The sequence below is a fragment of the Saimiri boliviensis genome, chromosome 11 (assembly GCF_048565385.1).
Source record: "Saimiri boliviensis isolate mSaiBol1 chromosome 11, mSaiBol1.pri, whole genome shotgun sequence".
In the NCBI taxonomy this organism is placed as follows: Eukaryota; Metazoa; Chordata; class Mammalia; order Primates; family Cebidae; genus Saimiri; species Saimiri boliviensis.
The window spans coordinates 31346327-31372845 of record NC_133459.1 but is presented as its reverse complement, the minus strand read 5'-3'; the positions used below and the strand labels follow the sequence as shown (position 1 = coordinate 31372845).

General features: G+C 44.2%; 1 protein-coding gene across 2 annotated transcripts; it reads right to left on the bottom strand.

Annotated features, from left to right (window-relative positions):
• Positions 1–93: 93 nt before the first annotated feature.
• RBBP4 (RB binding protein 4, chromatin remodeling factor) lies at positions 94–26481 on the bottom strand. 2 transcript variants are annotated; one of them, XM_039473777.2, is made up of 12 exons: positions 26313–26481; positions 25584–25731; positions 19926–20071; positions 12809–12982; positions 12356–12471; positions 12078–12238; positions 11850–11976; positions 11651–11728; positions 9057–9133; positions 8898–8955; positions 8374–8484; positions 94–1075 (listed from the first exon to the last, which is right to left on the bottom strand). In XM_039473777.2, the coding sequence occupies exons 1-12, from the start codon at positions 26326–26328 to the stop codon at positions 1010–1012; spliced, it is 1278 nt and encodes a 425-aa protein (XP_039329711.1). In that variant the 5' UTR covers positions 26329–26481; the 3' UTR covers positions 94–1009. The 2 variants fall into 2 exon arrangements, with proteins under 2 accessions (XP_039329711.1, XP_074236562.1); XM_074380461.1 differs by having other exon boundaries at positions 25584–25728.
• Positions 26482–26519: the final 38 nt, after the last annotated feature.

Here is a 26519-nt window from a genome sequence, read left to right as displayed (position 1 = left end):
ATTCACTGTTTTATGTCTTTCACCTGAATGACTCTTCTAAAGCCAGAGACTGGTGTTTGATGGATGTTTTAAACTAAATAAAACCCATCAGCATGGGGTTATGTAGAAAAGCAATTTATTCCATTTTAAGCACTTACACAGTTAGTCATGGAGAGTAACAGGCCTGCTGGTGAAACAGGTCACCCAAAATGAAGATGGCATCAAACTAGTGGTAAAGGACTAACTCCTAAAAAAAAAAGCAACTCTTATCAAGGATTAATTTAATTTTTAAAACAAATACAAGTTATTGATTCACTCTTCTCAACCTGACAGTCTACCTGTGGTGTAACTGTCAGGTAAAAACATACATCTTTACAACTTGGTGGTCCCAAGTTAAAAACAAAAACACCATTTCACAGAAAGGAAAGAAACAACATGAAGACAGCTCAAGAAATACACTAACGAGCAAAAATATATGGGGAAAGAGGAACGTGTAGTTTTGACTTAACTGAAGAAACCAAGAGGAAACTGGTCTACGTATGAAAATGTGCATCCTGCAAAGTCAGGTGTCAAGATTTGAGTAGGAATCTACGACTCGAATCTCCCCTATTTCCTGAATAAAAGTGACAAGTTTCAGTATTTATACTTCATGGCTCAGACACCTAGCTCATTTGGCTCTATTCCTTATTCATTCTAGCCTTTACTTAGAGTCTGGAAAACTTGGGGATATAGCATAAGAAAAATAATCACACATAATATTCCCCTTTCTGTAGCTACTTTAGACCTGGGTTACTAGAAAATTCCTGAAGAAAATTTCAATGTAAGTCTGTGGCTTTGCTGAATCAAACCCCCCTCCCCCATTAATATTTAGAAAACAGCCACTGTTTGGGCTAATAGCATTACTGGTGGTACCTATTATATAGAGGGATAGCTGAACAAAGTCTGTGTCTCAAAACCAGTGTTAAATCAGTCTCAGGGTTGAGAAGAAAAAAGGGGAGTCTAAAATCACAAGAAGTAAAGACATATATATCTAGGACCCTTGTCCTTCCGGATCCACGCTTCCTTCAGGGTCTTCGTCGTTATAAATGTTCTCTGCCTGCCCAAAAACAAGAAAAAGAATTTAGCAAACATGAAGACTTCATAAAATCAAGGTTTCAACAACAGATTAGGCTAGGGAAACAGACGATAAATATCGCTTTTGGGCCACACAGTCTGTGTTACAACTATTCAACTCTGCCGTTGTTGGACGAAAGCAACCTACAATGGGTATGAAATATTAATTAGCATGACCATGTTCCAATAAAAAGACAGCTGGTCCACAGGCCAGATTGGGATATTCCCACAAAACCGAAGTGTGGATACTATTTGTCTTCATAACCAACATTCTTGAGTTCTTTAACCAGACATTATTATTATTTGAGATGGAATCTTACTCTGTAGACCAGGCTGGAGTGCAATGGCGTAATCTCAGCTCATTACAACCTTTGCCTCCTGGGTTCAAGCAATTCTCCTGCCTGACTCCCGAGTCACTGCGATTACAGGTGCATGCCACTATGCCTGGCTAATTTTGTATTTTCTTTTTTTTTGAGATGGAGTTTCACTCGTTACCCAGGCTGGAGTGCAATGGCACAATCTCGGCTCACCGCAACCTCCGCCTCCTGGGTTCAGGCAATTCTCCTGCCTCAGCCTCCTGAGCAGCTGGGATTACAGGCACGTGCCACCATGCCCAGCTAATTTTTTTGTATTTTTAGTAGAGTCGGGGTTTCACCATGTTGACCAGGATGGTCTCGATCTCTTGACCTCGTGATCCACCCGCCTCGGCCTCCCAAAGTGCTGGGATTACAGGCGTGAGCCACCGCGCCTGGCCCAATTTTGTATTTTTAGTAGAGATGGGGTTTCACCATGTTGGCCAGACTGGTCTCAAACTCCTGACCTCAGGTGATCTGCCCACCTTGGTCTCCCAAAGTGCTGGGATTATAGGTGTGAGTGAGCCACTGTGCCTGGCCTAACCAGACATCATTAATAAGAACCAAAAAGTAATAACAATCCAAATATTCATCAACTAACAAATGTATAAATAATATATTGAATCCAATATAAGGGAATATTATTTGGCAATAAAAAGCCAGTCAGGCCAGGTACGGTGGCTCACGCCTGTAACCCTAGCACTTTGGGAGACCAAGGCAGATGGATCACATCAGGTCAGGAGTTTGAGATCAGCCGGATCAACATGGTGAAAGGCTGGGGCATGAGAACTGATTGAAGCTGGAAGGTGGAGGTTATAGTGAGCCAAGACTGCACCACTACACTCCAGCCTGGGCGGCAAAGTGAGACTGTGTGGCAAAAAAAAAAAAAAAAAAAAAAAGTTACATAGTTTATGATTTTATTTATATAAGGTGTCCAAAATAGGCAAATCCAGATTGGTGGCTGCTTAGGGCTGGGGGAATATGAGCAAAAGAGGAAATGATGGCTAATGCGTACAGGGTTTCTTTTTAAAATGAATTTTCTCAAATTGTGGTGATAGTTGCACAACTGTAAATACACTGTAGACTACTGAACTGCACACTTAAAATGGGAGTACAAGTCAATTCTATTCTGACACTACCTCAAGTTAGCTTTGGACAAGACTGTCCCTACTTCAGAGGCCAGTTACAAGTCCTTGACACCAGGCTACCTATACATTGTATCCCATCAGGCTACAAATTTCAGGGTTCTCACTACTGCCTCCTCAGGTCTAAAAATTTGATGGAATGACTCATAGAATCCAGAAGCTTTTTTACTATTACTGTTTTTTAAATAAAGGATGCAACTGAGGAACCACAGGAAAGATGTACATAGTGCAAGGTAGGGAGGGGCTGCAGAGTTTCTATGAAGTCTCCAGGCACACCACCCTCCTAGCATGTCAATGAGTTATTCAGCAACCTGGAAGCTCATCAAATTATTATTATTATTTTTTTTAAAAAAGAGCTTCACTCTTCTTGCCCAAGGCTGGAGCACAATGGCTCAGATCTCGGCTCACTGCAACCTCCACCCACCGCACCCTCTGCCTCCCAGGTTCAAGGGATTCTCCTGCATCAGCCTCTCAAGTAGCTGGAACTACAGGCATGTGCCATCACGCCTGGCTAATTTTATATTTTTAGTAGAGATGGGGTTTCTCCATGTTGGTCAGGCTGGTCTCAAACTCCTGACTTCAGGTGATCCGCCTGCCTCAGCTTCCCAACGTGCTGGGATTACATGTGTGAGACACCATGTCCAGCCCAAATTAAGAGTTTTTATAGAGCTCAATCTCTAGCCCTGCGATCCCACGGTTGATGAGTGGTGCCAACAAATTTTACTCTCAAATCAAGTATTTGGCCTTTCTGATTAAACCCACTATGAGGCTATCTAAGGGCCCCACAAAAATCACCCCACAGTAGAACAAACTCAGGTGTGGTCCAGAGTGGATCATTAGGAATGACAGACACTCCTAGCACTCTGCAAACTCGAAGTGTTTTTGAGGAGCTCTTTTCCAAGAAGTGGGACAAAGACCAAACATTTACTTAATCTACCACAATGTTAAAAACACCAAATAAAGTTAACAACCCGGAATGGGGGTGATGGCCTTGCAGCGATCTAGTTTAACCTTGAATCTAATTTTTTCTTTTTTTTTTTTGAGGCAGGGTCTCCCTCTGTCACCCAGGCTGGAGTGCAGCGGTGCAGTCTTAGCTCACTGCAACCTCTGCCTCCTGGGGTCATGCCATGCTCCCAATGAGCTGGGACTACAGGTGTGTGTCACCATGCCCAGCTATTAAGTTTTTGTATTAATACTGAATAGATTTATTACAAAGAGAGTGAGGTGAATTTTCTGTTTTCTTGTTACACATTTAACGTATCTTTTTTGTAAAACAAAAAAAAAACCACGATACAGAATGGTAAAAAGAAAACAACAGCATTTTAACAAACAGCATTTTTTTTTTTTTTTTTGGAGACAATTTCACTGTTATTGCCCAGGATCTGGAGTGTAAAGGCGAGATCTCGGCTCACCACAACCTCTGCCTCCTGGGTTTAAGTAGCTGGGATTACAGGTGCCCGTCACCACACCCAGCTAATTTTGTATTTTTAGAGATGAGGTCTCTCCATGTCGGTCAGGCTGGTCTCGAACTCTTAACCTTACATCATCTGCCCACCTCGGCCTCCCAAAGTGTTGGGATTATAGGCATGATGGAATTACAGGCATGAGCCTGGCTAGCAAACAGCTTTCTAAATATAGCCTAGATACACAATTTTTTTTTTTTTTGAGATGAAGTTTCGCTCTTGTTACCCAGGCTGGAGTGCAATGGCGCGATCTCGGCTCACCGCAACCTCCGCCTCCTGGGTTCAAGCAATTCTCCTGCCTCAGCTTTTGTATTTTTAGTAGAGACGGGGTTTCACCATGATGACCAGGATGGTCTCAATCTCCTGACCTTGTGATCCAGCTGCCTTGGCCTCCCAAAGTGCTGGGATTACAGGCATGATTCACCACGCCTGGCCAAGGGGCCATTCTTTTTTTTTTTTTGAGACAGAGTTTCGCTCTTGTTACCCAGGCTAGAGTGCAATGGCGCGATCTCGGCTCACTGCAACCTCCGCCTCCTGGGTTCAGGCAATTCTCCTGCCTCAGCCTCCTGAGTAGCTGGGATTACAGGCATGCACCACCATGCCCAGCTAATTTTTTGTAGTTTTAGTGGAGACGGGGTTTCACCATGTTCATCAGGATGGTCTTGATCTCTTGACCTTGTGATCCACCCACCTAAGCCTCACAAAGTGCTGGAATTACAGGCTTGAGCCACCGCGCCCGGCTTTTTTTTTTTTTTTTTTGAGACGGAGTTTCACTCTTGTTACCCAGGTTGCAGTGCAATGGCGTGATCTCGGCTCACCAAAACCTCCGCCTCCTGGGTTGAGGCAATTCTCCTGCCTCAGCCTCCTGAGTAGCTGGGATTACAGGCACGTGCCACCATGCCCAGCTAATTTTTTGTATTTTTTTTTAGTAGAGACGGGGTTTCACCATGTTGACCAGGATAGTCTCGATCTCTTGACCTCGTGATCCACCCGCCTAGGCATCCCAAAGTGCTGGGATTACAGGCTTGAGCCACCGTGCCCGGCCAATACACAAAATTTTTAAAATAAGGAATACCATCATGCTATTCTTCAGTCTGCTTTCACCTATTAGCAACATGACATGAATACCTTCTAAGCCTTAACCCTACTTCTTTCTTGGTCTTACAGACAGGGTCTCACTTTGTTATCCAAGCTGGAGTGCAGTGGTGTAATCACAGCTAGCTGTAGCCTCAAACTCTTGGGCTCAGGGGATCCTCCTGTCTCAGCCTCCCAAAGAGCAGGGACTAAATGCACATGCCATCATGACTCACAGCAGCCTCCACCTCCTGGCTCAAGGTATCCTCCTGCGTTGGCCTCCCAAGTAGCTGAAACCACAGGCACATGCCACCAAGACTGACTAATTTTTTTTTTTTTTTTTTGCAGGCGGGGGGGGTGCGGTGTGGAGTTTTACTCGTTACCCAGGCTGGAGTGCAATGGTACAATCTTGGCTCACTGCAACCTCCGCCTCCTGGGTTCAGGTAATTCTCCTGCCTCAGCCTCCTGAGTAGCTGGGATTACAGGCATGCACGACCAGGCCCAGCTAATTTTTTTTTTTTTTTTTGAGACAGAGTTTCGCTCGTTACCCAGGCTGGAGTGCAATGGCGCAATCTCGGCTCACCGCAACCTCCGCCTCCTGGGTTCAGGCAATTCTCCTGCCTCAGCCTCCTGAGTAGCTGGGATTACAGGCACGTGCCACCATGCACAGCTAATTTTTTGTATTTTTAGTAGAGACGGGGTTTCACCATGTTGACCAGGATGGTCTCGATCTCTTGATCCACTTGCCTCGGCCTCCCAAAGTGCTGGGATTACAGGTGTGAGCCATCGTGCCCAGCCAAATTTTGTCTTTTTTTTTTTTTTTTTTTTTTTTGAGACAGAGTTTCGCTCGTTACTCAGGCTGGAGTGCAATGGCACGATTTCAGCTCACCGCAACCTCCGCCTCCTGGGTTCAGGCAATTCTCCTGCCTCAGCCTCCTGAGTAGCTGGGATTACAGGCACGTGCCACCATGCCCAGCTAATTTTTTGTATTTTTAGTAGAGACAGGGTTTCACTATGTTGACCGGGATGGTCTTGATCTCTTGACCTTGTGATCCACCCGCCTCGGCCTCCCAAAGTGCTGGGATTACAGGCTTGAGCCACCGCACCCGGCCCAATTTTTGTATTTTTAAGTAGAGACCGGGTTTAACCATGTTGGTTAGGCTGGTCTTGAACCCCTGACCTTGTGATCTGCCTGCCTCGGCCTCCCAGAGTGCTGGCATTATAGGCGTGAGCCACCGTGCCCAGCTAATTTTTTGATTTTTTTTTTTTTTTTGAGACGGAGTTTCGCTCTTGTTCCCAGACTGGAGTGCAATGGCACGATCCCGGCTCACTGCAACCTCCGCCTCCTGGGTTCAGGCAATTCTCCTGCCTCAGCCTCCTGAGTAGCTGGGATTACAGGCACGCGCCACCACGCCCAGCTAATTTTTTGTATTTTTAGTAGAGACGGGGTTTCACCATGTTGACCAGGATGGTCTCGATCTCTTGACCTCGTGATCCACCCGTCTCGGCCTCCCAAAGTGCTGGGATTACAGGCTTGAGCCACCGCACCCGGCGATTTTTTTTTTTTTTTAAAGAGACAGGATCTTACTTTGTTGCCCAGACTAGTCTAGAACTTCTGGCCTCAAGTGATCCTCCTGCCTGGGCCTCCCAAAGTATTTGGATTACAGGTGTGAGCCACTGAGCACAGTCCCTAATCATCTTTCTTTTTGATAAGCTGATAGTAATATTACAAAGTATAGATATTATGATGGTATTTGGAGGTAAAAGTATGGATGTAGTACAATCTGTTAATCTGGCAGGCCACAAACATTTTATTTCGGTCTTCAATTAATAGTGCTATTCCATTTTATTAAAGTACTGACTAAAATATCCACCCTCCTCATGCTGAGTCAAAAACTATTCTGGTACTATATCTACAGTTTCTTCTGAATTATTTTCATTTACCAGACAACCATCAAGTTATGCGATCCCTAAAAAAAATTGTGGGCCAGGGTCACATCTGTAATCCCAGCACTCTGGGAGGTGGGCAAATTGCCTGAACTCACAAGTTAAAGACCAGCCTGGGAAATATTGCAAACCCCATCTCTACAAAATCTTAAAAAATTAACCAGGCCAGGTAGTACATACCTGTGGTCCCAGTTACTAGGGAGGCTGAGGTAGGAGGATGACTTTAGCTTGGTAAGTGGAAGCTGCAGTGAGGTGTACCACTACACTCCAGCCTGGACAAAAGAGGAAGAATTTTTCTTCCACCCCGAAACTGTGGTAAACTTCAAGTAACATAAAATTTAACAGCTTAGCTATTTTATGTGTACAGTTCAGTGGCATTAAGTACACTCACATTGTATAACCATAACCACCATCTCCAGAATGTAACTATTTTTTAATATTAATATGAGACACCAGTTATTTTTATTAAACTGAAGTGCTTTGAAAATTTGAAGAGGGTGACTACCTTCTTTGAGGTAGAGATAAAGGAATATTTTTGAAATCTAGCTAGGTTTCATGGAGAAATGGTAGTATTTGATGCTTTGATGACACACCTCCTCTGAGTATGTAAATTTGTACTTGTAAGATGATGAGGAAAGATAGGAGAAACACTGCAGACAGATGGTATGAAATTTGGGAATGAACTAGAACTAAAGGTGAAAGGACATGAAAAATTCTTGAGTTTTCCAGTCTGGTTAGCTGGGAAAATATTGGAGCCATGTTAAAAAAAAGAAGAAAGTCCTAGCATTTTGTGAGGCCAAGGCGGGCACATCACTTGAGGTCAGGAGTTCAAAACCAACCTGAACGACATGGAGAAACTCCGTCTCTACCAAAAATACAAAATTAGCCACGTGTGGTGGCAGGCACCTGTAATCCCAGCTACTCAAGAGGCTGAGACAAGAGAATCACTTGAACCAAGGAGGCAGAGGTTGCAGTGAGCGCCACTGCATTCCAGCCTGGGCAACAAGAGCTAAACTCTGTCTCAAAATCAAAGCAAAACAAAACAAAAATAAAGACAGGAGGAGGAAAGAGGAGAAAAGAGAAGTGGGAGAGAGAATCAGTTTTGTTTAGCTGAATTTAAAATACCAGTGGGATAACCAAATACAAGTAGGCAGTCAAAAATGACAAAGTATAGACAAGCCTTAAAATCACACCTGGGAGTAAAATGAACACAGATGGTAGCTGTAATCATAAAATATATAAATGTAAATTGATTCAATGGCTTTCTCATTTCAACTCCCCCAAATAAATGACCCTTACCATTTGCCACACTTGCATGATATTATCTTCTGATACAGAACAAATCACCCAAGGCTCATTGGGATTCCAGGAGAAATCAGATATCTTGGCAGTGTGACCTCCATGAATAAACTGTAAGAAGGAAGAAAATAAAGATGTCAAATGCAGAGAGAGAACATTAAATTATAGACTATTGGCCGGGCACGGTGGCTCAAGCCTGTAATCCCAGCACTTTGGGAGGCTGAGGCGGGTGGATCACAAGGTCGAGAGATCGAGACCATCCTGGTCAACAAGGTGAAACCCCATCTCTACTAAAAATACAAAAAATTAGCTGGGCATGGTGGCGCGTGCCTGTAATCCCAGCTACTCAGGAGGCTGAGGCAGGAGAATTGCTTGAACCCAGGAGGCGGAGGTTGCGGTGAGCCGAGATCGCGCCATTGCACTCCAGCCTGGGTAACAAGAGCGAAACTCCGTCTCCAAAAAAAAAAAAAAAAAAAAAATATATATATAGACTATTTAAGTACTGTCCAATGCTTGTAACATACCAACAACTCTGGTGGCCCATCTTCTGCATCTTCTGGGGATTGTTCTTCTCCAATTTTACTAGCACAAAAGCATAATTTAAAAAGTTAAAACAGATTACCTTTGCCAAGTGTCAATAAAGGAAATAATTATATATACAGAGTAATGAATACATGAATTACCTTAAATCCCAGACATTCAGTCTGCGATCAGTACCACTGGAAGCCAAAATAGTCTCATTGTGAGGTGACCACTGAACCTACACATAGGAATTAAAGAAACAGCAAAGCCATGAATCAGAAAATACAGGGGAAAAAAAAAATCACAAAATATTTAACAATTAAAAAATTTCAGGCCGGACGCGGTGGCTCAAGCCTGTAATCTCAGCACTTTGGGAGGCTGAGGCGGGTGGATCATGAGCTCAAGAGATCGAGACCATCCTGGTCAACATGGTGAAACCCCGTCTCTACTAAAAATACAAAAAATTAGCTGGGCATGGTAGCACGTGCCTGTAATCCCAGCTACTCAGGAGGCTGAGGCAGGAGAATTGCCTGAACCCAGGAGGCGGAGGTTGCGGTGAGCCAAGATCGCACCATTGCACTGCAGCCTGGGTAACAAGAGCGAAACTCTGTCTCAAAAAAAAAAAAAAAAAAAAAAAAATCGTAAATAAAAGGGAAGAGGAAGTCAAAGTATTATAGACACTACTGTTAAAATTAAGAGCCACGGCTGGTCCAAAGGTAATGAGTTATCTCAATTGATTGTTCACAGTTACAGATCGAACTCCTTGTTCTACTCTTTCCCCCCTTTTCACCACTGCACTTGACTATTCTTTTTAAATAAAATAAAAATAAAAATTAATTTAAAAAAATTAAGAGCCAAAAGAATTTATTTTACAGGTGGGCATGGTGGTGGCTCATGCCTGTAATCCTAGCACTTTGGGAGGGTGAGACAGGTGGATCACTTAAGGTCAGGAGTCCAGAACCAGCCTGACCAAATGGTGAAACTGTCTTTACCAAAAATACAAAAATTAGCTGGTTGTGGTGGCACGCGCCAGTAATCCCAGTTACTCAGGAGGCTGAGGCGGGAGGACTGCTTCAACCTGACATGGCACCACTGCACTCCAACCTGAACAGCAAGAGCAAACTCCATCTAAAAAAAAAGAAAGAAAAAGAAAGAGAAAAGAAAGGCGGGGCGGGCCACAGTGGGTGGGAGGAGGGCTCTTGGACATCAAAGACTACAATGTAATCTCTCATAGTACCCTAGCAACAGGCTTTGAACATAGTGTAACAATTATTTCTTGCAATCAGACCTTGGTGATGACCTTGAGCAGTAGGATAAACAACTCCCACATGCTTAGTGTTCCAATAATGTGGCATTCAATGAAGGATGAAGAATATATTGGAACAAGGGAAGAGACCACTGAGTGCCAGAAGCAAGGCTGAAAAAAAATAATCAGGCACTAGTTTTTCTCTTTTTAAATTTTTATTAAAAAATATAGAGATAGGGCTGCGCGCGGTGGTTCACGCCTGTAATCCAAGCACTTTGGACTTGAAGGTGGGCGGATCACCTGAGGTCAGGAGTTCAAGACCAGCCTGACCAACATGGTGAAACCCTGTCTTTAAATAAAATTTTAAAAATGAAAAGGAAAAAAACAAAACAAAAAATACAGAGACAGGAGCTGGGCATGGAGGCTAACGCCTGTAATCCCAGCACTTTGGGAGGTCAGGAGATTGAGGCCATCCTGGCCAACACAGTGAAACCGTCTACTAAAAATACATACAAAAAATTAGTTAAGCATGGTAGCACACACCTGTAGTCCCAGCTACTCGGGAGGCTGAGGCAGGAGAATCACTTGAACCCAGGAGGCAGAGGTTGCAGTGAGCCAAGATTGCACCACTGCTCTCTAGCCTGGGCGACACAGCAAGACTCCTCAAAAAAACTAAAATAGAAATTAGGCTGGATGCGGTGGCTCACACCTGTAATCCCAGCACTTTGGGAGGCCGAGGCAGGCGGATCACCAGGTCAAGAGATCGAGATCATCCCGGCCAACAGGGTGAAACCCCGTCTCTACTTAAATACAAAAATTAGTTGAGTATGGTGGTGCACGCCAGTAGTCCCAGCTACTTGGGGGGCTGAGGCAGGAAAATTGCTTGAACCCAGGAGGCAAAGGTTGCAGTGAACCGAGATCAAGCCACTGCACTCCAACTTGGCACCTGGCAACAGAGCGAGACTCTGTATCAAAATAAATAAACAAATATATATATATATATATATATATATATAGAGAGAGAGAGAGAGAGAGAGAGAGAGAGAGAGAGGAGAGAGGAAGGAGAGAGGAGAGAGGAGAGAGGAGGGGGGAGACAGAGACAGAGAGAGAGAGAGAGAGAGAGAGAGAGAGAGAGAGTGTGTGTGTGTGTGTGTGTGTGTGTCTGTCTGTCAGACACGAAGACAGACAGACAGGGTTTTCCCATGTTGGCCAGGCTGGTCTCAAACTCCTGGCCTCAAGTGATCTGCCCATCTCAGCCTCTTAAAGTTCTGGGATTACAGGCATGAGCCACCACACCTGGCCTAGTTTTCTTAGTATCTGTAGAATGTAGGTGGTCAATAACCAGTATGAAAAACTATAGAAATAACAAAGAAATAAATTTCCCAAAGAAAGTAGCATAGGTATACAGATTTCCATTTTTACCAACAGCATACAGCACATGTGTGCCCATCACACATTCAGGTTCTTAAAACAAAACAAAACAAAATTAGTAACATTAGTTTCTCTTACCTGGAATATTTCATCCTTATGTGATTCAAAGGAATGCAACTTAAGTTTCAGATTTCTCAGATCCCACAAAGCAACAGTCTACAAAAAGAAAAGAGTAATCAGTTTTTTAAAATAAGAAAAAATACTTTAAATAAAATATCTCTGCAATTCAAAAGAAACTGGAGAAATTATGTTTTCTTTTAAAATAAACCAAACTGACCTTGTCAGCTGATCCTGTAGCAAGAATGAACTCACTATAAGGATTGAAAGAGAGGCAGTTCACTTCAGCAGTGTGAGCGTCAACTGAGTGGCTTGGTTTGGAAGTATTGTTTGAACGAGTATCCCAACTTCAGTGGAAAGAAATAAAGGAAAAAAATCTTGAAATGGTGACTAAACTTAAAACTTAGATAATATATTTAGAAAAAAATTCTGAATGGATTCTACTCACATCATAAGTTTCTGATCATCAGCCACTGACCCAAAGAGAGACTCATGGAGCAGATGCCAGGAAACATCTTCTACTACTGCTGTATGCCCTGTAAAGATGGTCTTCGCATCCACCACTTTTCCTTCCTTTGGAACGGCACTGATGTCCCACAGGCAGATGGTCTTAAATGTAAAATTAACCATTATATAAAAGGAGGATTCTCACCTCCCCACACACCCCAAAAAAGAAACCAACTGGTAAGTAGCCCAGATTTGCTTCAAAATGGGTAGGATACGCACGTGGTCATCTGAAGCACTAAGCAAGTGCCCACTGAGATTTGGGTTCCAAGAAAGCCCATAGCCTTCTTTCTGATGTCCACGGAGACGCAAATCTGGGTTGCATTCTCCAGAAGGATCTGCAAAGTGACAGACACATCAAGACTACCCAGTCCAGTGGCTCTCTGGGCCTACTGAGCATAACGGAATTTTGATCAAGATGTCTAAAGCGCTTAATGTTTATAAATGATACAGGAACCGTTATACCAAATAGATAATACTTAAGTAGCACTTATATTTTGCTCTACGTAAAAATAACATTACTTTTCATGCAGGCAAAATGAAGAAAAGTATCCACCTAGCAAAACAAATCCCAAGATGTTAAATTATACAGAGTAACATGCAATTAAACTCAGAGTGAGTGCAACTAAGAATTCCTATAGTCTCATTTGTATTTGAATAGAAATGGGCACGTACCTGGTTTAGAAGGATGTTTTGTATAGTCAAAGACAAGAACATCACTGGAAGGAGTCTTTGTTGCAATGATACAAGGATTCTGGGGCATATAACGAGCCCTGTTTACTTCTCCTTCATGGTTGATCTTGATTTCTATTTCAATTTTTCCACTAACTGAACCAAAACCTCCAAATTCTGTAAATAAATCAATTGCAAATGAGGACAAAGAGTTACTCTATGTTACCCAGAGTATAAGAACATAGGAAAGGATTTTTTTTTTCCTTAGCAGATGTGCTAGATGTAATCCAGACATTTGCTAGCACTAAAGTCCTTTCCTACCCTTGTGACTCCAGGTAGTTAAATACCTAATAAGAAAGATGGTCAGCCGGGCGCGGTGGCTCAAGCCTGTAATCCCAGCACTTTGGGAAGCCGAGGCGGGTGGATCACGAGGTCGAGAGATCGAGACCATCCTGGTCAACATGGTGAAACCCCGTCTCTACTAAAAATACAAAAAACTAGCTGGGCGTGGTGGCGTGTGCCTATAATCCCAGCTACTCAGGAGGCTGAGGCAGGAGAATTGCCTGAGCCCAGGAGGCGGAGGTTGCGGTGAGCCGAGATCGCGCCATTGCACTCCAGCCTGGGTAACAAGAGCGAAACTCCGTCTCAAAAAAAAAAAAAAAAAAAAAAAGAAAGATGGTCAGCCCTCCATATCAGTGAGTTCTGCATCCATGAATTCAACCAACCATGGATTGAAAACATTCAGAAAAACACTGCACATGTATTGAACATGTACAGACTTTTCCCCCTCATCATTATTCCCTGAACAATAGTCTATTTATAAAACATTTACATTGTATTAGGTATTACACATAATCTAGATGGATGTTTTAAAGTATGAGAAAATCTGCATAGGTTATGTGCAGACGTTAAGCCATGCTGTATCAGAGATTTCAGCATCTGTGAATTTTGGTATCCAAACGAGGTCCTGAAACCAATTCCCCACAGATATTGAGGGATGGCTGTATTATATCACTGTTGAAATTAAGGAAAACTAGAAATCTACTTCAAAAGCAAATCTTTTTTTTTTTTTTTTTGGGACGAAGTTTCGCTCTTGTTACCCAGGCTGGAGTGCAATGGCGCGATCTCCGCTCACCACAACCTCCGCCTCCTGGGTTCAGGCAATTCTCCTGCCTCATCCTCCTGAGTAGCTGGGATTACAGGCACGCACCACCATGCCCAGCTAATGTTTTGTATTTTTAGTAGAGACGGGGTTTTACCATGTTGACCAGGATGGTCTCGATCTCTTAACCTCCTGATCCACCCGCCTCAGCCTCCCAAAGTGCTGGGATTACAGGCTTGAGCCACCGCGCCCGGCGTTTCAAATATTTAAGTACAAATAAGTATGCTGAATAAAATCAATGTTACTATGATAATGAATATCAAGTACACAGTGTGCCAGACACCCAAGCGTCCTTCTTGCATCACTTGTTTGAAGCTCTAGTTTGGGATGAATGTTCTGAAACACCAATATACCGTTTGTTTATGTTCTCCCTACAGTGTTTCAATGAGGAAAAACAGAGCCACAGCAGCCAGTTCCATTTTGCTACCCCCATTTACATGTGCCAACCAAAGTCCCTGGTTGAAATAAACCAGTTAAGCAACAACTAGATGAAAACATTTTTTATTCACACTTGACTACTATATGCACTTAAAAGAGTTCTACCAAGTATCATTTGCATGACAATATAATTTGTGATTATGTAAATCTTGGCAAAGCAATATATAAACCAAGATACTTAATGATCAAAGAATAACAGAAGGCAGCACGATATAACTGCAAGTCCTAAGTAAGAGTCAGATCCAGGCCTAAGTGGCTCCGCCACTTACTTAGTTTGATGATTCAGGGAAAGCCTTCAGTTTCTCTGAGCCTCAAATATCTTATCCATTAGTAACTCATAAATAAAAATACGGTCAATCGCATTGCTATATAGTGTTAATTCTTTTTCACGGCAACCTCCGCCTCCTGGCTTCAAATAATTCTCCTGCCTCAGCACCCCCCAGCAGCTGGAACTGCAGGAATGTGCCACTGCGTGCAGCTAATTTTTGAGTTATTATTAGTAGAGATGGGTTTCATCATGTTGGCCAGGCTGATCTTGAACTCCTAACCTCAGATAATCCACCCACTTCAGCCTCCCAAAATGCTGGGATTACGAGAGAGCCACTGCACCCAGCTTAGTGTTATTCTTAAGGACAAACATCTTTTCAGAAAGCAAGGACATACATGGATGATATGGCTGTTATATTAGATAACTTCCATTTTTTCATATTAGATAACTTTCAACTTCAAAATAACTTTTGAAAAGCAAATGTTTCACACAGGCTAAAAACCTAAAAATAAAAATTCAAGATAGTTTGTAAAGGAGAAAAAAATCCCACATTAAACCAATTTTTCCATAACTACAGCCCACAAGCATATACAATCTATGAAAAAAAAGGCATATATGGTATGTATCTCAAGAAACTTCAGTCTAAGTACAGGCATAACTCGTTTTATTGTGCGTCACAGATATATTTTTTTCCCCAATTGAAGGTTATAGCAACCCTGTGTTGATTAAATTAGTGCCATTTTCCCAACATGTGTTCAGTTGGTGTCTGTCAGCATTTTTTTTTTTTTTTTTTTTTTTTTTTTTGAGACGTAGTTTCGCTCATTATCCAGGCTGGAGTGCAATGGCGCGATCTCGGCTCACCGCAACCTCCGCCTCCTGGGTTCAGGCAATTCTCCTGCCTCAGCCTCCTGAGTAGCTGGGACTACAGGCATGCGCCACCATGCCCAGCTAATTTTTTGTATTTTTAGTAGAGACGTGGTTTCACCACGTTGACCGGGATAGTCTCAATCTGTTGACCTCATGATCCACCCGCCTCGGCCTTCCAAAGTGCTGGGATTACAGGCGTGAGCCACTGCGCCCGGCAGCATTTTTTTTAAAACAATGAAGTACTTTCAAATTAAGGTATGTACATTGTTTTTAAGACATAATGCTATTGCGGCCGGGCGCGGTGGCTCAAGCCTGTAATCCCAGCACTTTGGGAGGCCGAGGCGGGTGGATCACGAGGTCAAGAGATCGAGACCATCCCGGTCAACGTGGTGAAACCCCGTCTCTACTAAAAATACAAAAAAGTAGCTGGGCAAGGTGGCACGTGCCTGTAATCCCAGCTACTCAGGAGGCTGAGACAGGAGAATTGCCTGAACCCAGGAGGCGGAGGTTGCGGTGAGCTGAGATAGTGCCATTGCACTCCAGTCTGGGTAACAAGAGCGAAACTCCACCTCAAAAAAAAAAAAAAGAAAAAAAGACATAATGCTATTGCATACTTAGGAGACTGCAGTATAGTGTAGTAAGGTGTAGTATAGTGTAAGGTGGGTGGATCACCTGAAGTCAGGAGTTTAAGACCATCCTGGCCAACATGGTGAAACCCCATCTCTACTAAAATACAAAAATTAGCTGGGCATGGTAGCATACACCTGTAGTCCCAGCTACTCAGGAGGCCGAGGCAGGAGAATCAGCTTGAACTTGGGAGGCAGAGGTTGCAGTGAGAGATAGCGCTACTGCACCCTAGACTGAGTGACAAATCAAGACTCTGTTTCAATAAAATAAAATAAAAACCAGAAGGCACTAATAGCAAAGAAGCAGCTACGGGGGGCACAGAGCCAACAGAACAAGGGGTAAACACTACATAATGTCGGTTATTTCAGTATTGGGCATATATTAAATGTAGGCCTCCTTAACTATAAAGAAAACCACAATAAGAAGAAGTCCATGTATTCAAAGTTGAAAACTGGACTGGCCCAATGTTACTGGGTTATCAGAACTTATTATTATTAGTGTCACTAAAGTTGCATATACCCCTCACGGTTAAATTTGGCGGGGCTTTAAAAAAATGGGAAATTCCATTTAAAAAACATTTTGGGGGCTAAGTGCGGTGACACATGCCTGTAGTCCTAGCTGCTTAGGAGGCTGAGACTACAGTGAGCTGTGATCATGCTACTGCATTCTAGCCTAGGCAAGAGAGTGAGACACTGTCTGAAAAAAATACATATATAATAATATAACATAAATGAATAAATAGCTGTTGAAGCTGATATATGAAAAAGGCAATTTGAAGTAGAAAGGCTAAGCTATCAACTTGCTTTCCTATTTTTTGGGCTTCTCTCCACATAAATATTATTAAAACAAGCTTGAGGTATAACATGATATAGTAAAGGTGAACAAATCATTGTAGCTTGATGCATTTATACGTATGTATACACCAGGTCAACATATAAAACATTCCCATCACCCCAGAAGGCACAACCTGTATCCTTCCCAGTCAATACTATGTCCTCAAACAAGTAACCGAGTGTAATGGCGCGATCTCGGCTCACCGCAACCTCCGCCTCCTGGGTTCAGGCAATTCTCCTGCCTCAGCCTCCTGAGTAGCTGGGATTACAGGCACGAGCCACCATGCTCAGCTAATTTTTTGTATTTTTAGTAGAGACGGGGTTTCACCATGTTGACCAGGATGGTCTCGATCTCTTGACCTCGTGATCCACCCGCCTCGGCCTCCCAAAGTGCTGGGATTACAGGCTTGAGCCACCGCGCCCGGCTCACCATTGTAACTTTTACACTGAGCCACTTTTTGAGCCCATAAACCTTACAAATAAGTTTTTTTTTTTGAGACAGAGTTTTGCTCTTGTTACCGAGGCTGGAGTGCAATGGCGCAATCTCGGCTCACCACAACCTCCGTCGTCTCCTGGGTTCAGGCAATTCTCCTGCCTCAGACTCCTGAGTAGCTGGGACTACAGGCACGTGCCACCATGCCCAGCTAACTTTTTGTATTTTTAGTAGAGACGGCGTTTCACCATGTTGACCAGGATGGTCTCGATCTCTTGACCTCGTGATCCGCCCGTCTCGGCCTCCCAAAGTGCTGGGATTACAAGTGTGAGCCACCGCGCCCGGCCTACAAATAAGTTCTACCAGATTGAGTAAATCATAGAAATTATTTGATCATGATTAAATTAATAGTTCATCATATATAATTCAGACTAAAAATTAGAGATATCACTTTTTACTTGTTTATTTTTTTAATGAAGTCTCGCTCTTGTCACCCAGGCTGGAGTGCAGTGGCTCGATCTCAGCTCACAGTAATCTCTGCTTCCTGGGTTCAAGCAATTCTCCTGCCTCAGTATCCTGCATAGCTGGGATTACAGGTGAGTGCAACCATGATCAGCTAATTTTTTGTATTTTCAGTAGAGATAGGGTTTCACCATGTTGGCCAGGCTGGTTGCCAGCTTCTAACCTTCTGATCTGCCCACCTCAGCTTACCAAAGGTGCTGGGATTACAGGCTTGAGCCACTGCCCCAGCCCCTTTTCAAAAAAGCAAATTACGGTAGGCACGGTGGCTCATACCTGGAATCTCAGCACTTTGGGAGGCAGAGGCAGGCGGATCACCTGAGGTCAGGAGTTTGAGACCAGCCTTACCAACATGGTGAAACCCATCTCTACTAATTAGCCAGGCATGGCAGGGCATGCCAGTAATCCCAGCTACTGAGGCATAAGAACTGCTTGAACCCAGGAGGTAGAAGTTGCAGTAAGCCAAAGTTGTGCCACTGCACTCCAGCCTGGGCAACAAGAGCAACTCTGTCTAAATATAAAAAGATTTGCCGGGTGCGGTGGCTCAATCCTGTAATCCCAGCACTTTGGGAGGCCGAGGCGGGTGGATCACGAGGTCAAGAGATCGAGACCATCCTGGTCAACATGGTGAAACCCCATCTCTACTAAAAAATCCAAAAAAATTAGCTGGGCTTGGTGGCGCGTGCCTGTAATCCCAGCTACTCTGGAGGCTGAGGCAGGAGAATTGCCTGAACCCAGGAGGCAGAGGTTGCGGTGAGCCGAGATCGCACCATTGCACTCCAGCCTTCCAGCCTGGGTAACAAGAGCGAAACTCTGTCTCAAAAAAAAAAAAAAAAAAAAAAGATTTAACAGATACTTCTCAAAAAAAAAAAAGACATATAAGTAGGCAACGAACGTGGAAAAAAAAAGATCAACATCACCAATTATCAGAGAAATGCAAATCAAAACAGATGCCTCTCACACCAGTAAGAATGGCTATTATTAAAATATCAAAAAATAACGTGGTGAGGCTGCCGAGAAAAAGTGAACGTTACACACTGTTGGTGGACATGCAAATTAGTTCAGCCACTGTGAAAAGCACTGTGTGGAGATTTCTCAAACAACTTAAAATAGGGCCAGGCGAAGTGGCTCATGTCTGTAATTCCAGCACTTTCGTATGCTGAGGCGGTGGATCACCTGAGGTTAGGAGTTCCAGACCAGCCTGTCCAACATGGAAAAACTCTGTCTGTACTAAAAATGCAGAAAAATTAGCTGGGTGTTGTGGCAGGGACCTGTAATCCCAGCTACTCAGGAGGCTGAGGTAAGAGAATTGCTTAAACCAGGGAGTCAGAGGTTGCAGTGAGCTGAGATTATACCACTGCACTCCAACCTGGGCAACAGAGCGAGACTCTAAAAAATAAAAAAATAAAATAAAGACGGGTGTAGTGGCTCACCCGAGTTTAAGACTACCCTGACCAACATGTTGAAACCCCGTCTGTACTAAAAATACAAAAATGAGCCAGGCGTGGTGGTGGGCACTTATAATCCCAGCTATTCAGGACACTAAGCCAAAAGAATTGCTTGAACCTGGGAAATGGAGGTTGCAGAGAGCCAAGGTCACGCCACTGCCTGCAAGTCAGGATGACAGAGCAAGACTCCCGTCTCAGGAACAAAAAACAAACAAACAAAAAACACTACCAATAAAAGTACAGCAATAATATATGGTATATTTTTCCTTCTTTCAGTTACAGAAATTTCCTCTGCCAGTACCAGTTGAGAAAAGTTTATTGCAAAGGTAGAACCAAGGATGTGTTGAGTTATTTCTTCTGACATCTACAAGTCTATCACTGCAAATTCAGGCTTTCCCCCAAGCTTAAATATTATTTCTAAAGTCAGAGATTACTTTATAAAACTAAATATATAACTTTTACAATTCAAAGACATGAAAGATATGCTCCATATATGTTTACTTCCTTCACCTTTAAGATTCCTACCTCCTTTCTCACTGTCGTAGTGTGATGCATCAAACTGAGCATCATCATTAGGGAGCTGCACACTGGCTATCACAAGATGGTTTTGTTCATCCGATGTGTGTGTCCCCAGCACAAGCCGATGAATGCTGAAATCTTTCCCTTCTGGTCTGTAACAGCAATATACGGTCACAATTCAAATTAATAACATCAAGAAAATACGAAGTCAACAATATACATGTTATGTAAAAAGCACTATTACAACCAGGGTTTTTCACCCGGGGCTGGAATGGAGTGGTGCAATCTTGGCTCACCGCAACCTCCAGCTCTTGGGTTCAAGCTATCCTCGTGCCTCAGCCTCCCAAGTAACCGGGACTACAGGCACCTGCCACCACACTTGGCCTCAAGTGATCCACCCACCTCAGCCTCCCAAAGTGCAGGGATTACAGGGATTACAAGAGCCACCGTGCCCAGCCAGGAGCCTTATTTTCTACTTAATTACTCTGGAGAAAAAGTAAAACGTTTAATGGAATAAAATATGAATTAACTACTCACTCACTACAACAGGTTAGAGGTTAAGAAAACCATTGTTGGTTATGCTAATAATTTTGTTTACTAAAACTTTCATTTAAAAAGGAAAAAGGGGAAAGGGTGCAAAGGAAATCCATAGAAAAAAATGAAAAAAGGGAAAAGAGAAAATTAGATTAAGCAAACCAATTTTTCAGATATTTACTAAATACCTAATTAACAGACACATTGCTCCAAATGCTATGGAAGTACAAAGATGATTAAAACATGATTTTTGTCCTTAGAAAACCCTCAGCTGGCTAATCCCAGCTACTCAGGAGGCTGAGGCATGAGAATGGCTTGAACCCAGAAGGCAGAGGTTGCAGTGAGCGGATAGTGTGCCACTGCACGCCAGCCTGGGTGACAGAGAGAGAGAGAGAGAGAGAGAGAGAGAGAGAGAGAGAGAGAGAGAGAGAGAGAATTTTAAAATTTGCCTAAGATCACATAGCTACTAAGTAGCAGAAGTATACTGAAGTCCAAATCTGACTTTTGATATGGGAAAGCACACTGCAAGAGAAAGCTGATTAAAACTGACTTTTTAGTGTCCTGAACGCAATCTTAAGACATTCTGTACTCCATACTGGGCCAAGGGCATCCACACCATCTGGGAACTTATTAGAAATGCAGATTCTCCCATCTACTCCAGACCTATTGAATCAGAAACTCTAGAAGGCGGGGCACAACTATGTTTCACAATACTGACAACTGATTATGATGCATATAAAATTTTGAGAACCCCTGGTAGAGATGGGAAAGACGCTACACAAGCAGAATTCATTGAGCTTTATAAATTGACTGCCTGTAAAATGGAGAAAGAGAAAATGAAAAACAAATGCCAATTAGGATAAAAAGAAATAGGAAAAATATGAAGAGAATGTTGGGGTAAGATCTTCATGGAAGGAATTATTCCATTTACAACATGTCTAATAGGGAAAGCCAGTAAGATACATCAGGGAAGATACCAGCAAGCAGATGAAAAATCAGGAAAAGCTCTGGAGAAGTTAGTTCTAAAGATACCAATAGGAATTCTTCTGCACAGATGTGACAGGCAAAGCTTTGAGAACATCTACCATACATTGAAAAAACAGAAATAATTGTTTCCTATGATCCGTGAAATAAATTTAAAGAAAGAAAAAAAGAGATAAAAAGAGGGATATGAATAGCAAATTGGAATTACCTGCATGTAGAAGGTTAGACAAAGAACCAGAAGAAGAATGAAGCAGAGGACAATGCTATAGAACTACAATTGTGATTTTTCTTTTTTTTTTTAAAGGGGGAAATGGATATGAATAAACACCAGAATAAGAACACACCCAAAAGTAAACACTGCCATCAGGGCTGCTTGCTTGTACATAAACCTCATCTTAAAACACAAAAATAGACCGGGCACGGTGGCTCAAGCCTGTAATCCCAGCACTTTGGGAGGCCGAGACGGGTGGATCACGAGATCAAGAGATTGAGACCATCCTGGTCAACATGGTGAAACCCCGTCTCTACTAAAGATACAAAAAATTAGCTGGGCATGGTGGTGCGTGCCTGTAATCCCAACTACTCAGGAGACTGAGGCAGGAGAATTGCGTGAACCCAGGAGGCGGAGGTTGCGGTGAGCCGAGATCGTGCCATTGCACTCCAGCCTGGGTAACAAGAGCGAAACTCCATCTCAAAAAAAAAGAAAAAACACAAAAATAGGGCCAGGCACTGTGGTTCAAGCTTGTAACCCCAGCACTTGGGGAGATCAAAGTGGAAGGATCACTAAAGCCCAGAAGTTAAAGAACAGTCTGGGCAACACAGCAGAACATTTTTTCAAAAATTAGCTAGAGATGGTAGCGTGTGCCTGTAGTCCCAACTATTCCAAAGGCAAAGGCAGGGGGATCCCTTGGCCCAGGAGGTCAAAACTGCAGGGAACTCTGATTGTGCCATGGCAACCCAGTCTGGGCCACAGAACAAGGTCCTGCCTTAAAAACAATTCTCAGCTAGGTACGGTGGCTCACACCTGTAATCCCAGCACTTTGGGAGGCCGAGGTGGATGATCACCTGAGGTCAGGAGTTTAAGACCAGCCTGGACAACACGGCAAAACCCTGTCCCTACTAAAAATACAAAAAATTAGCTGGGCATGATGCAGGGGTGCCGGTTAATACCAGCTACTTGGGAGGCTGAAGGCAGGATAATTGCTTAACCCGGGAGGCAGAGGTTACAGTGAGCTGAGATCGTGTCACTACACTCCAGCCTGGGGAACAAGAGCCTCCATCTCAAAGAAACAATTCTCATTATCTAGATTTGCTAAAGCAAAAAACTAAGATGACAGTACAGATTTCAGCCTTGGGGAATTAAGTACTTAATTCTTGCTTTCTAAACCTAGCTAGTCATTCTATTTTTTTTTTTTATTTTTTTTTGTTGTTGTTGCTTCCATAGGCTAGCAGCTAGTCATTCCATTATATTACCTGGAAAGCTTCTGAAAAATAGGGGTTCAAGAGTGTTTACTGGCCGGGCGCGGTGGCTCAAGCCTGTAATCCCAACACTTTGGGAGGCCGAGGCGGGTGGATCATGAGGTCGAGAGATCGAGACCATCCTGGTCATCATGGTGAAACCCCGTCTCTACTAAAAATACAAAAGCTGAGGCAGGAGAATTGCTTGAACCCAGGAGGCGGAGGTTGCGGTGAGCCAAGATCGCACCATTGCACTCCAGCCTGGGTAACAAGAGCGAAACTCCGTCTCAAAAAAAAAAAAAAAAAAAAAAAAGAGTGTTTAGTAGGTATGGGGTGGCCAATATTTGTGATCCACTAGTCCAAGAAGCAAAATTTAGCATATGACCATAGTAAATCTGGAATCACCATTCAAGTACATTTCTCATCAAGTACTCTGTCACAAGTTCTTTTTCTTTGAGACAGGGTGGCACTCTAGCCCAAGCTGGAGTGCAGTAGCAGGATCACAGCTCACTGCAGCCTTGCTCTCCCAAGGCTCAGGTGATCCTCCTGCCTCAGCCCCTGCTGCGGAGCTGGGAATACAGGTGTGCACCACCATGCCCTGATAAGAGTTAAATTTTTAGTAGATATGTTTTTACCATGCTGCCCAGGCTAGTTTTGAACTCCTGGCTTGAAGCAATCCATCTGTCTCAGCTTCCCAAAGTGCTGGGATTACATGTATAAGCCACTATGCCCAGGACATAAGTTATTAAATGGTTCGAATTACCACTGAAAACACGTGACAGGAATGACTCCAATTATCCTGGATTTCCAAAGCAAGTTTTTTGGTTGTTGTTGATACGCAGTTTCCCTCTTGGCGCTCCAGCTCACCGGAACCTGTGTCTCCTGGGTTCAAGCGATTCTCCTGCCTCAGCCTCCCCAGTAGCTGGGGTTACATGCATGAACCACCATGCCTTTCTAATTTTTTGTGTGTGCTTTTAGTAGAGACACGGTTGTACCACGTTGGCCAGGCTGGTCTCGAACTCCTGACCTTGTGATCCACCTCCCCTACCAAAGTGCTGAGATTACAGGAGTGAAATCACCATGCCAGGCCCAGAAGCTTCTTTATGGTGACCAGGAGTTCCACATTCAATTCATCATGAGAATTGCTTGGGGAGGCGGGGCGTGGTGGTATATGCCTGTAATTCCAGCTACTCGGGAGGCTGAGGAATCTTCCTCTCTACAACTACTGTCATCACCTATCACTATAATTATTAGTTTATATCTGCCACTTCCAATTAGACACTGTGTTCCCTGAAGGCAGGTACCATGACATTCTATGAGAATTCAAATTAAGTTTTGTTGAGGCCGGGTGCAGTGGCTCATGCCCGTCATCCCAGCACTTTGGGAGGCCCAGACAGGTGGATCACCAGAGGTCAGGGGTTGGAGACCAGCCTGTCCAACATGATGAAATCCTGTCTCTACAAAAAAATACAAAAGAAATTAGCTGAGCGTGGTGGCAGGTGCCTGCAATCCCAGCTACTTGGAAGGCTGAGGCAGGAAAATCGCTTGAACCTGGGAGGCGGAAGTTGCAGTGAGCTGAGATCCCACCACTGCACTGCAGCCTGGACAACAAAGTAAAACTCCATCTGGCCTGAAGAAGCGGGGAAAAAAAGGGCTAGGCATAGCAGCTCACACCTATAATCCCAGAACTTTGGGAGGTGGAGGTGGATGGATCATGAGGCCAGGAATTCAAGACCAGTCTGGTCACCATGGTGAAACTTCGTCTCTAAAAATTAAAAAAGTTTGTTGTGCCGAGCGCGGTGGCTCAAGCCTGTAATCCCAGCACTTTGGGAGGCCGAGACGGGTGGATCACGAGGTCAAGAGATCAAGACCATCCTGGTCAACATGGTGAAACCCCGTCTCTACTAAAAATACAAAAAAATTAGCTGGGCATGGTGGTGTGTGCCTGTAATTCCGGCTACTCAGGAGGCTGAGGCAGGTGAATTGCCTGAACCCAGGAGGTGGAGGTTGCGGTGAGCTGAGATCATGCCATTGCACTCCAGCCTGGGTAACAAGAGCAAAACTCCGTCTCAAAAAAAAAAAAAAAGTTTGTTGGAAGGACTGGACTCATGGTAACACTTTTTTTTTTTTTTTTTTGGAGAGCTAGGTAAGAGATGGATTCTATGCTCCCAAGGCTGGTCTCCAACTCCTGGCCTCAAGCAAGCCTCCCGTCTGGGCCTCCCAAAGTGCTCGGACTGCAAGTGTGAGTCACTGCTTCTGGCAGTAATTAATGCTTCTTGAAAGCTGACAAGTTTTGTATTATTATTTGGTCAGCTACAGCTATTCAATTCAGTATCTGAGAAAAGCCAACATGTTTTCTCGTCTCAGATAAATTACAAAATCATTATTTTGCCTTACTTTGCAGCCTAGAAAAAGTGTCACCAAGGCCGGGCGCGGTGGCTCACTCCTGTAATCCTAACACTTTGGGAGGCCGAGGTGGGTGGATCACCTGAGGTCAAGAGTTCAAGACCATCCTGGCCATCATGGTGAAACCCCATCTTTTAAAAAGAAAAAAGAAAAAAAAAAATTTCACCAAGAGGTTTTGATCACATGGTCTCTCCGGGTGACTGAAGAACGGAAAACAGAAAATCAATATGAGAAATCTACATTGAAGACACATCAAAATAACGTTCAGGAGAGTCATGTCACCTGGTTACATCTGGAAGCCACTGGGCAGTTAGGCTGGGCCACTCCAGGGCATGGGTCATCACCAAGTCATAAAGAAAAGGAGTGTTCTTTTTCCATATTTTGTACTCCTCGTTGATCACTCGTTCTTCCACTGCGTCGTCGAAGGCTGCTAAAATTTTTCAAACAAATTAAGTCAGCAAACAAACGGAAGCCGAGTAAACATCTGCAAAGCTACCAGCACGACTCCTACATCCTGACTCTGAAATGGAGGGGATTTGTCTAAATCCCTACGGCGCGGACACCCACACTCCACCTTCGCGGCGCCGGAACTCGGGCTATGCCCGCCAGACACTCCGTTACCCGTTCCAGGCCACGGCGCCAGGCCCTCCGAGCACGCTCGCGCGCGCAGAAACTCACAAGCCCGACGAGGAGGCCGGAGCTCCGAGCCTTGTAGGTAGGAAGCGGGGTCCCAAGGATCGGGACAGAGGCCGAGAGACCGAATTCGGGGACGGGAGGAGGAACAAACACCCCGCCGGGGACCCCACCGCCGGCTTTGCCAGCGGCGACAGACAACGGTCCCAGGGAACCGGCGCGCCGTTAGCCCGCCCGGAGGGGAGTTCTCTCCTCACGCCTTCGGTACCGGAGACTGCACTCGGCAAACTCAGGCCTGCCCTCACTGTTAGGCCGTGTCGAGGCCGCGGCGCAGTCCCGGCTCCCCCTGCCCTCCTCGGGCGGTCCCAGTACCCTCACCTTCCTTGTCGGCCATGGCTAGCAAGCGAGCCGAGGGAATCCTGGGGTCGAGCGTTGCGGGAGGGGCGGGGAGGCTGAAAGCGCTCGCTCTACGCGCGGGGCCTCTATTGTTTCCTGCGCCCCCTGCGTAAGGTCCGACTCGCGCACCTTCGCGCCAACATCAGCCAATCGGAGTGCTCCTAACGGCCAGGTGGGCGGGGAAGCCGT

Coding starts and splice junctions, on each gene's coding strand:
- RBBP4 (XM_039473777.2), bottom strand. Junction 12,983..19,925: donor CTACGACAGTGAGAAAGGAG/GTAGGAATCTTA, acceptor ATTTATTTACAG/AATTTGGAGGTTTTGGTTCA. Junction 8,956..9,056: donor CTGAATGTCTGGGATTTAAG/GTAATTCATGTA, acceptor CTTTTGTGCTAG/TAAAATTGGAGAAGAACAAT.